General features: G+C 42.3%; 1 protein-coding gene across 4 annotated transcripts in view; it reads left to right on the top strand.

The window, feature by feature from the left end:
- The window catches only part of adam11 (ADAM metallopeptidase domain 11), an 84,522-nt gene that overhangs the window by 1,019 nt on the left and 67,399 nt on the right, over positions 1–16,104 (top strand). For 3 of the 4 annotated variants that reach the window (XM_057359465.1, XM_057359464.1, XM_057359463.1), the window contains exons 3-4: positions 5,063–5,139; positions 5,246–5,312. In XM_057359465.1, the coding sequence (XP_057215448.1) occupies positions 5,063–5,139; positions 5,246–5,312 (144 nt within the window). Of the gene's footprint in view, positions 1–5,062; positions 5,140–5,245; positions 5,313–16,104 lie in introns of those variants that run through there. The other variant, XM_057359466.1, reaches the window with a different exon arrangement.

Genomic DNA, 16,104 nt, shown 5'->3' with positions numbered 1-16,104 from the left:
ACGAGAATGTCTCATTAACTCTCCAACTAGCATTCATTATATAGGAGTGTGTCTATTGGCCCACCCAGTCTTGCAAAATTCAAATGTCCATTCTTTTTATTAGTTTAACACACAGCATTATGGATTTGAGTGACATATACATGCTCAGAGAATGTATTTGTTACCAACATTGTTGACACCCTTGTTGACATGCTTTGTAGGATTTCTGTGAATTAAAATGCATGAACCAGAAGCAATAATGCCCAACAAATGGAGAAGGGATGACTCAAATAAATTTTCATGTGCTCATTCATCAGGAATATCTACCATTATGGATGTAACAATCCTGAAAATGTAAAATCATTCACAAAAAAACTTTGAGACCTCACATGGGTATTTGAACCACAAAATGTTGACATCTTTGCTATCAGTATAGTAAAAACGTATTTTTTTCATGGTAAGGTTGACATTTGCATTGTACTGGCCCATTTAATTCATAGCGCAGAATGTATTTTCAAAACTACCAATAGTCTTAGCCTCAGATGTCTCCCCACGGACCGTTGCCTGAACATCTTATCACACTTAACTGGAAACACTTCAGCAGATTTAAAGTTATCCTCTGATTGGTTGAATTCTACAGGATGTCCGGGAGACAAGTGTGTTGCGTTCTTAAACTTTCCATCTGGAAGCAATACAAAGCTTTCTGATAGAAGAAGTGAGCTGCCATGTTTACATGGGTTACAATGAGAATTCATCACAATCAACTAAATGCTGGTTTCTTGAAAGTATGCGATTATCACAGCATAAACTCATAAACGTTGTTGTAAACCCATTTCCCATATATTATACATATTACCTATTTCAATTGATTATTGGAAACTATTAATGACTGTTTTTATAGAGTGATAGTTAAATAATTTGGTTAAAACACGTTGTAGTATATCATTAAATCTATTTTGGGGAGCAGTAGTAGCAGTTTACTGGTCCTTCTCTGTGCTAAGTTGAATGATTTGATCCACCATATAAAAATGTACTTACAGCATTGATAAAAACCTAAGTTATTTCGACATTGGAACTCTGTGGACATATACCATGGAAACCTTATCCATAACAGACTATAGAGCAGAGAGAGAGATTTGGCACTAAAAGCTTTTAAGAGAGGCAAAGTGCCCATTAAAGGTTATATTTGTAAGTGTATACTTTAATGCAGCATCAGTTACTTGCTGCAGAAGAAAGTGAAAGGGAAAGCATGCCTTGTGATCAGTTGAAATGAATGGATGTGTCTCAGTTATAGTTAATGTTAGTGTTAATGTTTTTTTATCAAAGCCAAAAGAACTACATATATAACAAGATTATTAATAACAAAAACAACAATACTATAAAGAATGGTCCTGTGTTCTGTTACTGCATGGCTTTGAATTTCATTGTCGCATCTGAACATAAACATGTCGGAATTGCATATTTATATTGTTATATACTGTAGGTCTTCATTTTAAAAGGCAGTGCTTAAACCAATAATTATACATACACACATGAACGTGTCATAAAATGTTATATTCTAAGGCCTGGGAAACAGCATTAATAATAATATATCGACCGTAAACTTAAGAAGCGTAAATGGAAACTCTGCAAGTGCCGATGAAAAATCTAGCAGCAAATAAACCAATTAATTGTTAATAAAAATGCTGTTTATTTGAAAACCATGTTACATTCTTGCAATTTAGTTTCTTGTTTTCATTATCAGAATGTTTTTATTCTTCCTGATTGTATATTTTTGTTCTTTTTCTAAAAGTTTGTGTTCATTTTTATCAAAATCCTGTAGGATTACTGTTAAAAAAATCTTGAGTGTTTTTCCAGCAGTCAAGTTGAATGATATATCTACAGTACAATATTGAGTGTACTGTATGTCCCCACGTTCATAAAGAACGTATTTATTTTTTGTGCCTATCCCAGTGTTGCAAACTGATCACATTTCACACCCACAGTGCTTATCTTTTGTACCCAGCAGCAGGGCCGTCGCTAGTGGGGTGAAAGGTGGTGACAATTATAGGGGCCCCCACTGCCCAGGGCCCTCACTAAATCCAACCGTTTTACTAAAGTCTCCTCTTTTGTATACATGATATTTTAATGAAATACACAAAAGCATGCAATTTGGCAAAAACAATGTTTTTCTAAATAATTGCGATTCCCCCTCGCCAAAAATGGTTAATGGTTTAGTCTGAAAGTCCAATACCTAGCTCCTGAACAAAACCAATCATAGTTGAGACAGCAGTCAGCTCAGCTGAAGTTAGGGGTATTCGATTCCATTTTTCCCCCACTCGACTCCATTTAACGTAATTCAAAACAGGGACAGGAACACGCATATCAAATAACTAGAATGCCCAGGTCGGAAACCTTTCACTGGCAATAATCTCCAAAGGTGCTCGCAAACACACGTGCATATGTGCAATGAACACACCATCACCATGAGAGTTTTTAGTGCAGCATGGGATATTGTAAGCCCTTTCTGGTCCTCACTTGAACCAACGTCAATAGTCAAGCGTGCAGCACAAGATAATTACCTAAACCTTATACAATTTTCCTTTATATGGTAAAGAAAACACATTTAGTTTATTTTGTCGAGACACAGCAGGTCGTGGGATCCTTTTCCCTGTGATTCACATTTTTAAAGGTGAGCACTTTGGAAAGTAGGAGAAAGTGATGCAATACACTTTTTTATGTTAATGGACCCTAGTGATGGCAATTTTGATTCATTTGAGTGATTTTATTTTCAGTTTGTTCACCAAAATTATTCGTTCAGACTCATTCACTGATTCGTTCAGTGACCATTTTTGTCATATATTACATATATACGCCAGTAGGTGGCGAAAATTAGTGTCTTATATGTAGTATAAGTAATTTTAATAATAATGTGTATTACGCTACAATATATCATATTCTGTTGTTGCGAACAAGAGTGACTCGTGTGCTGTATTGAGCGATTAACATGCTTTCTCTAATTCATTCGGTCAGAAGCTCCTCGTTCATGAACGAGATGTCTGATTCTTATGTCAGATGACTGACTTGTTCAGTGAAGGTACATATTCGTTCAGTAGCTCAAACTAGAGGTGCACCGATTGACCGGCCAGAGACCGGAATCGTCCGGTTTTCGCATGATCTCGTCGTCTTGTTGATTCCAAGCTGATCTTCTGTTGCCTGCAACGCAGGCAATAACGCCACAGCTGTCAGTACACTCAAAGCCGCAAGTAAACATGTAAACGTGCGTGAGCACAGCCTGTCTTTCACGGCTCGTTTATACTCGCATGTGGGTCCACCGTACCGTGAGTCTCTGCTGTCTGACGCGCATCTCTCATGTCCGCTGACTGCACGCGCGCACACGCATCATGTACTGTACAGTTAAAAGGTGCACTGTACAGTAGTTCATCTCTTGCTGCTCCGTCTACTTGAGGTGTGTATGCTAACAGTGATGCTAAACTCGGACACATGCTAAACTCATGTTCAAGTCGTTCACTCTGTGTAAAACAAACATAAATTCCATTCAACCTGATTGCTTGTCTTACGTTAAAACTGTGGAAATTTCACTTAGGTAAAATGACATTCAACACGACTTCTGCATGTTTTTTTGTTAAAATCCAAAATATAAAAAAAGAATAAATCAACCTATATATGTGATTATCTGATTCAGTTCTTTACTAGCACAAGAAATGTGATGATATATTTAAATCTTTAGAGTAGAATTCATTTATAAAAAGTTTTTTTTAGTTGCAGCTAAAATGAACCAACCCTAAAATGAACCAACCCACTTCTTTTAATACTACAGACCCAAGATAAAGACTTTATTTTACATTTCAGAAAATAAAGCAATGTTAGTCTCGTGAACAGGAACAGACAAGAATAAAGTTAAAGTACTATTTAATTCATAGGCTTCTAATCTTAGACTTTTGTGAGATAAGTACAAAAGAGAAACGGGTCAATTAAGTGATATTTATTTAAGTTATATTTATTATTTCTACTTCTTTTCAGTCACAGAGTTCTTCAATTTCAGAGTTGTTTAGGTGAGAGAAGATTCTGTAATTTAATGAAGCTTTGAGAACTGTATTTAGGGAAATTTGGGGAAATTGTAATGTTCAAAAATTTCTTTGTCTTATGAAAATATTTTTTATTATGAAAAAATGTGCATTGAAGAAAAGTAAATATGGTTTTGGATAATAGGTTGTGGATAGAAAATCGGAATCGTCGGGTTTCATTTTTAATAAAACCGGAAACTGGAATCGGCCAAGAAAATTGCAATCGGTGCATCTCTAGCTCAAACCAATGATAGTGTTTTTAACATCCCGCATTCAGAGACTATTGGCTCATGCTTTAGTCAGTCTTTCACAGCATGATAGCGATCCCAGAATCAGGTGCAGATTAAAAACTACATGACGTGACTGATTTCTCATATTTAATAAAAGCAAGAAATAAACAGCAGCCGTATTAGCAACAACAACAAACTATTTGCATGGGTTAGCATGTTTAAGTGTCATGAATGTGTCATAATCTTGCTGTGAATATGGTTATATAAATACGTGCCTATCACAAACAGTGCTAAAATTTCATTAGGAAACTTTTTACTACAAACCACAGTTAAATCATTGTGTTTGTAAAATGGTAATTTAGGTTTTTACAATGTAACTATCATTTAAACGTGATATTTACAGTACAACCATTTGTATTACCAAGTACCAAGTAGGTCCTTTCATTTGTGTATGAACGAGATGACTGATCGTTCATGTCATTCACGAGCGAGAAGCAGCAGGTCCTGAATATACATAAGAACCCCTGAATAAACCCTAACCCCAGGTAAACACAAAACACAAAATCAAGATTTTGTAAAAGGTCATAATAGGACCTGTTTAATATTAATTACAAAGTCCCCAAACTTAGTCTCACACATGACCTGGGTATGTAGATAATTTACAGCTAATATGGACCACACACCACTGATGTTTACTGATCAACTCTTTTGTAAGTTATCTGCGTAAAATAAACATTTTTATAAAGCATGTAACCAACTTACCATGTGTCTGTTTGTCTTTCTCAGCCCATTCATCTGGCTCAGGTCTCATTTCTGGTGAAGGCGTTTGGGATGACTTTTGTTTTAGACCTGGAGCTCAATCAGTACGTCCAAAACCAAACATAATTGTCTGTGCTAGAAGAAAAATGTATGCATCATCATTCACTGTACGCAACATATTAATCTATTTTTGTGTGTGTGTGCGCTCAGTGATCTCTTGTCTTCTACTTATGTGGAACGGCACTTTGATGAGGATGGACGACCCTTTCAGAGTATGGTAGGGAGAAATACAAGAGACTTACATGTTTTAGCATTATGTAACATGGTTCTATTATTTGGCATGATTTAATGTGAGTTACTGTCATTAATGTTTCCCCTGTATTGTGTGGTCTTTAAGTTGATTGTTGTTATTCCTGCTTCCTGTTTCATTTTGTAGTTCTTGTAGTCTTTTTGTTCATTGGCCCTTGTTGATTGTTTCCCCAGGTGTTTCTTGTCTTCTCGTTTATCTCTGTGTATTTAAGCCCCAGTTTCCAGTGTGCCGTTGTCAGTCATTGTTTTGTCAAGTTCCCTGTGTTTGGAGAAGCGATTAGTCAGCAGAAGTCTGCAGTAGTGCGTAAGTCTGCTATTTACCCTGTTACCTTGTTTTAACTGTTGACTAGACTGTTGCCTGTTGTTAGTTAAGATTATTTGCGCTTGTTTATTGAATCTACTTGTTGACTGAGTGCTAAGGTGTACTCTACCGAAGACATTGTTCTCACCCAAGACGCAAGGAACAACGCGCTCACTCTCACGTGCGTCCCATTCACACTTCCCCTTCTACACCTCTGTCTCTCTCTGTGGGTCTCTGGAACTGTCAGTCAGTTGTGAACAAGACTGACTTCATCCATGCTTTACTAGCCAGTCTGACATTCACATTCTAGGTCTTACTGAGATATGGATACATCCTGAAGACTCAGCCACACCTGCTGCTCTCTCTACAAACTACTCCTTCTCTCACTCTCCCCGCCAAACTGGAAGAGGAGGAGGCACAGGTTTGCTTATCAACAATATTTTGAAATATTCCCCACTATCTTCTCTATGCAACAACTATTAATTTGAATACCACGCTGTTAATATCACTTCTCCCACTCAGCTCAGTGTTGTTGTAGTTTACCGCCCCCCCCAGGTCCTCTTCACAACTTCATTGAAGAGTTAGATGTGCTGATCTCATGATTCCCGGAGGATGGCGGCCCACTTGTAGTCTTTGGGGACTTCAACATCCACCTGGAGAAACCCTACGCTTCTGACTTCCACACCCTGACCGCCTCGTTCGACCTCACACGTGTCGCCACAGCTGGTACTCACAGATCAGGAAACCAGCTTGATCTCATCTACACCCATAACTTCACCACAGATAACATTAAAGTCACACCTCTTCACATTTCTGACCACTTCTTGATCACTTTCAACATGCTCCTTCCTACATGCAATACACCTACACCACCACCAGTTTATTTTAAACGGAACCTTCGCTCTCTCTCCCCTAGCACCCTCTTTTCTAAAGTGACATCCTCTCTTCCCTCCAACTTTGCATCTCTAGATGTTGACACTGCCACCGACACCTTACGCTCAACACTTACATCCTGTCTAGATAACCCTTGTCCTCTGTCCTTCAGACCAGCTCGCACCACCCCTCCTGCCCGTGGCTGTCTGACATCCTCCGTGAACAACGAAGTACACTCAGGGCTGCTGAAAGACCAAGAATCCTGCTGATCTAAGGGACTACCAGTAACTACTCTCCTATTTTTTTGCTAGTCTTACCACAGCTAAAACATCTTTCTATACCACCAATGTGAGCAATGCACCTAACACTCGGCAGCTTTTCAAGACATTTAACTCTCTTCTTTTCCCCCTCCTCCCCCACCCACTTCATCTTTGACTGCGGAGGACTTCGCTTTATTTTTCACTGAGAAAACATCATCCATCAGCAAAAAATTCTCAGCACCTCAGACCTCGGTACACACTACCCTCTCTTCAAACATTGAACTCTCTTCTTTCGCCCCACTTCTCTCCAGCCACCTGTCCCCTTCACCCAATCCCATCCCATCTCCTTCAGGCCATATCCAGCACACTCACACCTGCACTCACACACATCATCAACACCAACACCTGCTCACCGGCACTTTTCCATCCACATTCAAACAGGCCCAGGTCACGCCCCTACTTAAAAAACCCACATTTTACCCCTCTACTACCTACAGTTACAGACCTGTCTCTTTCCTCCCATTTATTGCAAATAACACTTGAAAGGGCAGTTGTCAACCAGGTGTCTTCCTACCTATCCCAGAATAAACTACTGGATGACAAGCAGTCTGGCTTCAAAACAAACCACTCCACTGAGACTGCACTGCTATCGGTCACAGAAGCACTGCGGCTAGCCAAGGCGGATTCTAAATCCTCGGTCCTGATTCTGCTAGACCTATCTGCAGCGTTTGACACTGTCAATCACCAGATACTGCTAGCAACACTGTCATCTCTAGGAATCTCAGGTGCTGCTCTCCGCTGGTTCAAATCCTACCTCTCCTGCAGATCCTTCAGGGTGTCATGGAGGGCTCGCTGTCCATTGCTCACCACATGATCACTGGGGTCCCTCAGGGATCGGTGCTTGGACTGCTGCTTTTTTCCATCTACACGACATCCTTGGGACCCATCATACGGGCACACGGCTTCTCGTATCACTGTTATGCTGACGACACCCAGATTTACATCTCGTTTCACCCAGACGATACCACTGTAGCAGCTCGCATTACAGCCTGCCTACAAGACATCTCGGCTTGGATGAAAGAGCATCACCTCCAGCTGAACCCTGCCAAGACAGAACTACTCGTGTTTCCGGCACACCCCACGGTGCAACACAATCTCACCATCCAACTTGGCAATACCACAATCACTCCTTCCAAAACAGCCAGGAACCTCAGAGTCATATTTGATGAACAGCTGTCCTTCAATGATCACATTGCAAAGACAACGCAGTCATGCCGATATGCCTTGTTCAACATTAGGAAGTTTAGACCCTATCTCACTGAGCATGCGGCACAACTCCTTGTCCAGGCCCTGGTAATCTCAAGGTTGGACTACTGCAATGCTCTCCTTGCTGGTCTTCCTGCAAAGGCTATCAAACCACTCCAGCTGGTTCAGAACGCAGCAGCATGCCTCATCTTCCAACAGCCCAAAACGGCTCATGTGACTCCACTTTTCATCTCTCTCCACTGGCTACAGGTTGAGGCCCGTATCAGATTCAAGTCACTAATGCTTGCCTACAGGACTATCACTGGATCTGCACCGGCATAATTTCACACCCTCCTACACTCCTACACCCCATCAAGAACCCTGCGTTCAGCAAACGAGCGGCGTCTTGTATTGCCTTCTCAACAGGGCAGTAAATAACTCCGTCTTGGTGGAACATTCTTCCTAACTCAGTCCGGTCAACCACATCTCTCACAACATTCAAAAAACTACTTAAAACCCATCTCTTCTGTGAATACTTGACAGACAAATGAGGAAAAAAAAGAAAAAAAAATCTCTCTCTCTCAACAGTTATTGTTCTGGCTTTTGTTGAAACTAGTAACTTTGTATTAGCACCTATTGTATTATTGCTCCTGTATGACATATCGCTTATTGCTCCCTGAACTCTCTGTAAGTCGCTAAATGTTATGGAGTTCCCCTTCAGTCGGTCTCTCGACGTTGTGTTGAGAGACAGATTGGGGTTTGATCTTGAGAACCTATCATCTCCGAGAGGAATTTAAAACGCAAATGGGCTTGGTGAATGGCACACGCACACCAGTCCCCGCCCCGTGCATACGGGTATAAAAGGGAGGTGGCGGCAGCCATTCACTCATCTTTTGTTCTTCGGAACCTGTATGACGCTATATGTCAAGCGATTCTTCTCTCCGAGAATTCTCCTTCCAGACTGCTGGATCTACTACGCGAAGCAGTGGATTTCTCCCTCGGTAGCGGACTTCCCCTGGGCGTCTCTGCAGCGAGCTGCAGATATTTCTAAAAGAGCAAATTTCCTTTCACAGTCTGTGCTGTCTTCGGGCATGTCTCGCAGCTGTGTTCTTGGGTATGACAGACTCATCCCCGAGTCCGACGGGCACGACACCTGTATTGCATGTTGGGGTTCCAGCATGCAGTGGCAGGGCTCGTCGATTAAGGTGTTGCGGTCACTGTTGGCTACATTCTCCACAATGTAGCCGCATCCCCTTCTGCTTCCCGAGCGAGTTTGACTGCTGCTTCGCCGAGGTCGACTGCTTCGGTGAGCGGTGTGGGGTGATTCCCATGGATGTCACTCCGCCAGTTTCGGCTTGCGGACCATCCGTGCCCCGGCACGCTCACCTGGCTCATCCCCGATGGATGGCAGTGTACCGTCCCATAACGGGCAGACTCGAAAAGGGGAGGGCGAAGTACAGGCATTCCATCAATCACTAAGCATTGGTAATTGTGGTAACAGACCAGGCAGAGTGGTATTTTGGAACCAAGTCCAGTACTGGTAATAGTCACCCCTGCTCAAGTGGACCCCTATATTCGGACTGTTGCCCCATACATAGTGACTCCCCTGCAGGGTCGATTTACCCTGATTTCCTCACTCTTTTACCCTGATTTCCTCACTCTTGGTTCCCCTGTCGGCAAACCTGTGACCTCCCCTCCGGTGGGTTACACCACCTGGGTTCTGTCCCCCCTACTGGGGCTGGCTCATTTTTTCACATGTTGTTCTCCCCACCGGTGAGACCATGTTGGTGTCTTCACATGTAACCTTCCCTTGTGGCAGGATGTGTCCTCCGTAGCATGCTCTTCGATAAGGAGAGCAGAGTTTCCCCAGTGTTCCTCACGGTGCCGGGTGGCTTCTCGCTAATAGAGACGAACTCCACCGTCCGTGCGGCCATCGGTACGAGCCTCTCAGTAGGCTACTAAGTACTGATCCCACTGGAATATTACGTCTCGTGGTAGCGCTCACTTGTGACTCGCTAGTCTAGTCAGTGTCGCTCTTCTTGAGGTCGTGATACGGCTCAACACAACGTCGAGAGATCGACTGAAGGGGAACATCTCGGTTACGACTGTAACCTCCTGATGGAGGGAATGAGATGTTGTGTCTTCATGCCACAACGCTTTGCCGACCCGCTGCAGCTACCGGGAGATGTCTCTCAGGTTCCTCAGCCCAAAAAGATGAGTGAATGGCCGCCGCCACCTCCCATACATGCACCAGCCATTCGTAAGTTATTTCTTAAATGTGAACGTAAAGTCCACACTAGAGGCTTAGTAACTACTAGCTAGTTTGTAACTAGCTACATTATTCGGTTGCATCATTTGGTCTTAAGGCAGAACGTAGCTAGTAGTTCGCAAGCTCTCCGTAAAGTAATGTGTAGTCGCATATGACGTTTACCTTCAAGTCCAATAGCAGCCTTTAAATTCGTGAGGAAAAGCTGTGTTGAAATGTTGTGAATTTCAAAACGTTTTTGATTTAAACTTATTTTACATAACATAATAATGGTAAAAATAAGTTTTTATTAAATAGAATACTACCTAATTATGAATAACATAATAGGTATTAAATATGAAAAATTAAACAAGATTAATAAACAAATGCTAATTATAAACAACACAGCTAGCATAATAAAATCATAATAAATGACGTTATACGTGATTTCAGTTTACTGCCAACCGCCAATGAAAAAAAAGATGATTTTATTTTGACATGCACAACACAGTCAGATGGATGCACACACGGAGGCGGGCTAGTTAAGCGAGTCTGCTATTTTATTCCTACAGTTACTCCTGACGGTAGGCTTCCGTAAATACTGTATTTAGTTCATGCGTAACGTTACGCTTTAACTAGGTTGTAAGTTGTAACTTAGTGCCCGTTTAAGTCAAAACTAGGCTAAGTTGTAACTTACGCACAGATGGTGCAACTGGCCCCTGATGCATAAGGCACTCTTTTCTGGAAACACTTCAGCACATTCGAAGTGGTCATCTGATTGATTGAATTTCACATGATTTCCAGGAGACGTGCGTGTCGCATTCTTTAACGGTCCGCCTGGAAACAACACAAAGCCATCTGATCTAAGAAGTAAGCTGCCGTGTTTACAACAGTTGCTATAAGAATTCATCAAGATCGACTAAACGCTTAAATTCTCAAAAGTATGCGAGGTTCATGGCATAAACTTATAATTTTGTTGCTGTTAACTTTTCACACGTTTGTGAATGTACTCCGGTCTGTTACTGCGGGGACATTTCCACGCCTCTAAACATGGCGCGGCACAATACAAAACATTGGTTGCTTTACCTGTCAGTCATATAGCTTCTTGGGTGGGCTTGGCCAAAGAAAGCGGCGATAAGTTCCATACCTTCAGTATGAATGTCTGGCTACGTGAGACTACACCAACCTTCCAGATTTTTGGTCCTCGGGGGTCCCTTAAACAATGCTTAGACTATGCCTTTTCTTTTGTAGGGGTCCTCCATCACCATGGGCAAAATGGAGGAGGATGCTCCCTATAAAAATTTTTTGGGGGTGAGTAGGCCTCAGGCTCCATTGGCCAAGGAGCCAGGCCCAACACGGCAACTTGCATGCCCCACGTTGATGGTGGCCAGCCCGGTCATCATGGCGACCACCTCCCCAGAGCCCACTGCTAAGATGGCCGCCTCGCCAGAGTCTCCAGCCAAAATTGCCGCCACGCCAGAGTCTCCAGCCAAGATGGCTGCCAATCCAGTGTCTCCAGCCAAGATAGACACATTGCCGGAGCCCGCTGCCAAGATGGCCGCCCAGCCCTGCCTGCTCCTACATGGTGTCCATCCCTGCCTGCTCCCCCCTGCCGTCCAGACCTGCCTGCTCCATGGGCCTAGCCCTCCGTCCTTCCCCGTTCCGACTCCGCTCCACCTCCCTCCTGGACATTTGGTTAGGAGCGTCTGGAAGCAGCTCCTTAAGGGGGGCTCTGTCACAAGCCCTGTTTCCCCTGCACTGTGTGGACTTTTAGTTGATAGTTGTTATTTCCTGTTTCCTGTTCATTAAGTCTTTTTGTTAATTGGCCCTTGTTGATTGTCTCCCCAGGTGTTTCTTGTTTTCTCGTTCATCCCTTGTGTATTTAAACCCCAGTGTTTCAAGTGTGCCTTTGTTAGTGATTGTTTTGTCAAGTTCCCTGTGTTTGTCTCGTTGTTTTATGGATTACCTGAGTTTTGTTCTTTGTTTTGTTTACTTTATGCAATTGTTTGCATGTGGATCTGCTCTCTGCCAAGTTTCTGCTTCATGACAGTTACCTTTATCATCACAATGCTAACATGTTTTGAAATTTAGCATGACACTAGTATGTTTTAGCACAATGCTTTGTACCTTGTGCTATCATATTTTAACATTGCTTAGAATGATGCTCATGGCCGTAGCCAGGGTTTGAAAATCAGTGATGTCCGGGGTGGGGTGTCAGTATTTATACCAAATATTACTTATAAATGCTATAAATCATTCAACTTATATTATTCAATAAATCTAATGAATAATAAAGTTAACAAATTATAAACTTATAATTATAAACAGAGCTTGATACTGTGGCTAGTGGTTTTCCAAAATGACTAGCCACCCAGCATTTCCACTGTCAGGAGCTTCCAGTGCAGAAGAAAGCACACACATAGTGCAAACATACATGATAGTGCAGGCATACATAGAATTAAATTGTAAAGATGAAATATAACACTAAGATAATTAAATAATAATAATAATGCACTAAATACTTAAGTAAAAATTTAGACAAAAAATATATAATGTTTAAATGAATGTACAGATGTGTTATTTACAAGTTTATGTTGTAAATAGTACTATTCACATATTATTAAAAATAGCCCTGGCAATTCCAAACAGTTGTTCTCCAACATAAATCATCCCCATAAACATAAAATTGCTCGTCTCACAGGAAGTACAGAAGAACAATTCAACAATTTTTTTCGAGCTTTTTTAGAACCATAATTGCCAAAATTCGCTCCTCCCTTTCTGTACCTTCCTCATCGTCTGTCCCAACTGTCGACCCGCAGTCTGGTATTTCGAGGCTGCTCTTCTGCTTCCCAGAAGTCACTCAACTTGAGGTTGAGGACTCCATCAGGGGATGAGATCCTCCACCTATGTGCCCTCGGCCCCTTCCCTACAGCTCTGGTGAAAGCAAATATTTCGGCTGTAAGTACCATTATCACCAAGACAATAAATCAATCCCTTAAGTCTGGCCACGTACCGTCTGCCCTTAAAACAGCTATAATCAGACCACTATACTCAAAAAACCCTTGATCCTCAAACTCTTGCTAATTATAGGCCCATATCCAACCTGCCATTTTTTTCTAAGGTTATGGGGAATGTAGTTGCCAGCTACCTTCAGGACCACCTCAAACACAACATTTTTGAAAAGTTCCAGTCTGGCTTCCGCTCTGCCCACAGCACGGAAACTCTTAGTGAGAGTTACAAATGACCTGCTGATGACAGCTGATGCTGGTTCACCATCATTCCTTGTTCTCCTTGACCTTTCTGTAGCGTTCGACACCATTGACCAGAGTATTTTTCTCAACACCACTCCATTGGATTTAATAACACCATCTTGTGCTGTTTTGAGTCATACCTCACAGACAGATCTGAATTTGTGGCCATAACAAGCTCAATATCCCGTTCACATGCTGTTGGTTATGGGGTTCCACAAGGATCAACTCTTTGACCTATCTTATTCATTCTTTACATGCTCCTCCTTGGTAAAGTCATCAGTCGCTTGGGAATTTCTTTCTGTTATGCTGAAGATACACAATCATACATGAAAACTGATACTCACTCATCATCATTGTTATCATCACTATCAACAACTCTACCCACATTCACTGCCTGTCTGAAAGAGATAAGGGTGTGGATGAATCATAACTTTCTCCAGCTGAACAGCTCAAAAACAGAAGCTATCCTCATTGGTTCCCCTCATCAGACCAGAACTTCCACCATAACCTGTATTACATTTTCTGGCCATTACATTCCGCTATCACCATTAGTCACCAATCTCGGCGTAAGGTTAGACCCTTTGAGGCTCAAATCAAACATCTCTGCAAAACACCATTTCACCACCTCAGGAATATTGCCAGACTCCATCCCACACTCACCCTGCATGATGCTGAGAAACTCGTCCATGCCTTCGTCTCCTCCAGACTGGACTACTGCAATGCTCGTCAGGATCCCCAGCAAGAGCATCCAGAAACTCCAGCACATACAGAACAGTGCTGCTAGGATCCTGATGAGAGCGTGTAAATATGAACACATCACATCAATTCTTCAATCTACATTGGCTTCCTATTTCTGCCCGGATCGAGTACAACGTCTCCCTCCTCACACACCAGTACATCCATGGCAAGGCTCCCACTTACCTTAAAGAACTCCTTACTCCACAGATCCCAGTATGTTCTCTCTGCTCCACAAATCTTCTGCGCCACTGCCCCTCGCCTGTGGAATGCCCTCCCTGAACATCTGAGGGTTCCACAAATGACTGATAGTTTTAAAATGTGTCTAAAAACATGCAGCATCTCTACAAACTAGACAGTGCTTGCACAACTAGGCTAAATAAAAAGAAAATAAACATAGAAAAGGTAGATAATAGGTTTAAAATTATCATTAGTTATCTAATAGCAGTTTAAATTTTTGTAGTGAGGACTTGTCGGTTCGCCGCTTCCCTCTTTCAGCTCAACCATCTCAGCTCTTGTCAGGTCTCCGCTTCCCTCTCTCAGCTCTACCACAAAGTCTGGGCATGGACTGCATCCTACTCTCTGTGGTAGCCTCGAAACAATGAGAAAAGACAGCTGAGAGTAGAGTACTGGCTCTGGCTCTGGAGAAATTATGATTCTCTGGAAGATCAATGAAGACTGGGTGATGTTCTGGAAGAACAACGAAGACCGGGTGATGCTCTGGAAGACCAACGAAGATTGGGTGATGCTCTGGAAGATCAACGAAGACTGGGTGTTGCTCTGGAAGATCAACAAAGACTTGCTGATTCTCTCGCAAACCAGGTGAAACATGATGAGGGTCTAACAGATGTGATGAGACTTGGTGTGACATTGGAGGATCAGAAGGGACATGGCGTGGCTCTGGGACAACGGTGGTAATATGAAGGGGTTCATTACTGGGTGCTCTGGCTTGCCTAGGCTCAGGAATGCTGGCATAAACATGTTGGGCTTACTACTAACATTTGTGGCACAATGAGGCTCAGAAACAATAGCGGTGACCTTACAGGGCTTATTATAAGCAGCTGTAACCTGACTGAGCTCAGAGATGATACTAGTGACAATACAGACCTTCGGACGGGACTCAGAAATCGCCGCAGAGATCCTACAGTGCTTTTAATTAGCTTTTGTCACATCACTCAGGGATTACATTAGTGACATTACGGGACTCAGAACTGACAGCAGAGACACTACGGGCTTATGTTTAACTTTTGTCACATCACTGCACTCAGAGATACAGTAACACTAGTGACATTACACGACTCAAAAATGACAACAGGGATATCACGGGGCTTACAATTAACCTTTATTACATGACTGAGCTCAGAAATGAAACTTGTAATATTACAAGGCTCAGAACCAGACTCAGAAATGAGCACACGGGTTTCACTATGCTTACGGCGGCGCTAGTGCTTAGTTTTTGTTTCGTGACTGGGATCAGAAATGGTGGGAGAGATATATCAGAGCTCACAAGAGGCAAAAATTACCTGACTAGACTTGGGAAAAACAAAAATATCATGCTGGGGCTTTGTTGTCCCCTGCATTTTGTGAACGGGAAAAGCTCATTCGCCATTAGAAAAGCAGACGCGGTGTCCTGTTCTTCCGCGACACCCACCGTGCACGCAGACACAAAACGGCAAAATACAAGCAAAAAAACCTTCAGGAAACATGGGCACCCTCACGAAATAGATGTGACTTTAGGGGTTCCCACACTCATTTCACAATTAAATAATATCCATGGTTGGATTTACTGTAGTTTGCCATTTGGTTTATTTTTATCCTATGAGTCCTAATTGATGCAACTTTAACTATTT

Source organism: Triplophysa rosa, linkage group LG18, assembly GCF_024868665.1.
Source record: "Triplophysa rosa linkage group LG18, Trosa_1v2, whole genome shotgun sequence".
NCBI lineage: Eukaryota > Metazoa > Chordata > Actinopteri > Cypriniformes > Nemacheilidae > Triplophysa > Triplophysa rosa.
Note: the sequence above shows the minus strand (reverse complement) of the source record. Positions and strands in the feature narration are given on the sequence as shown.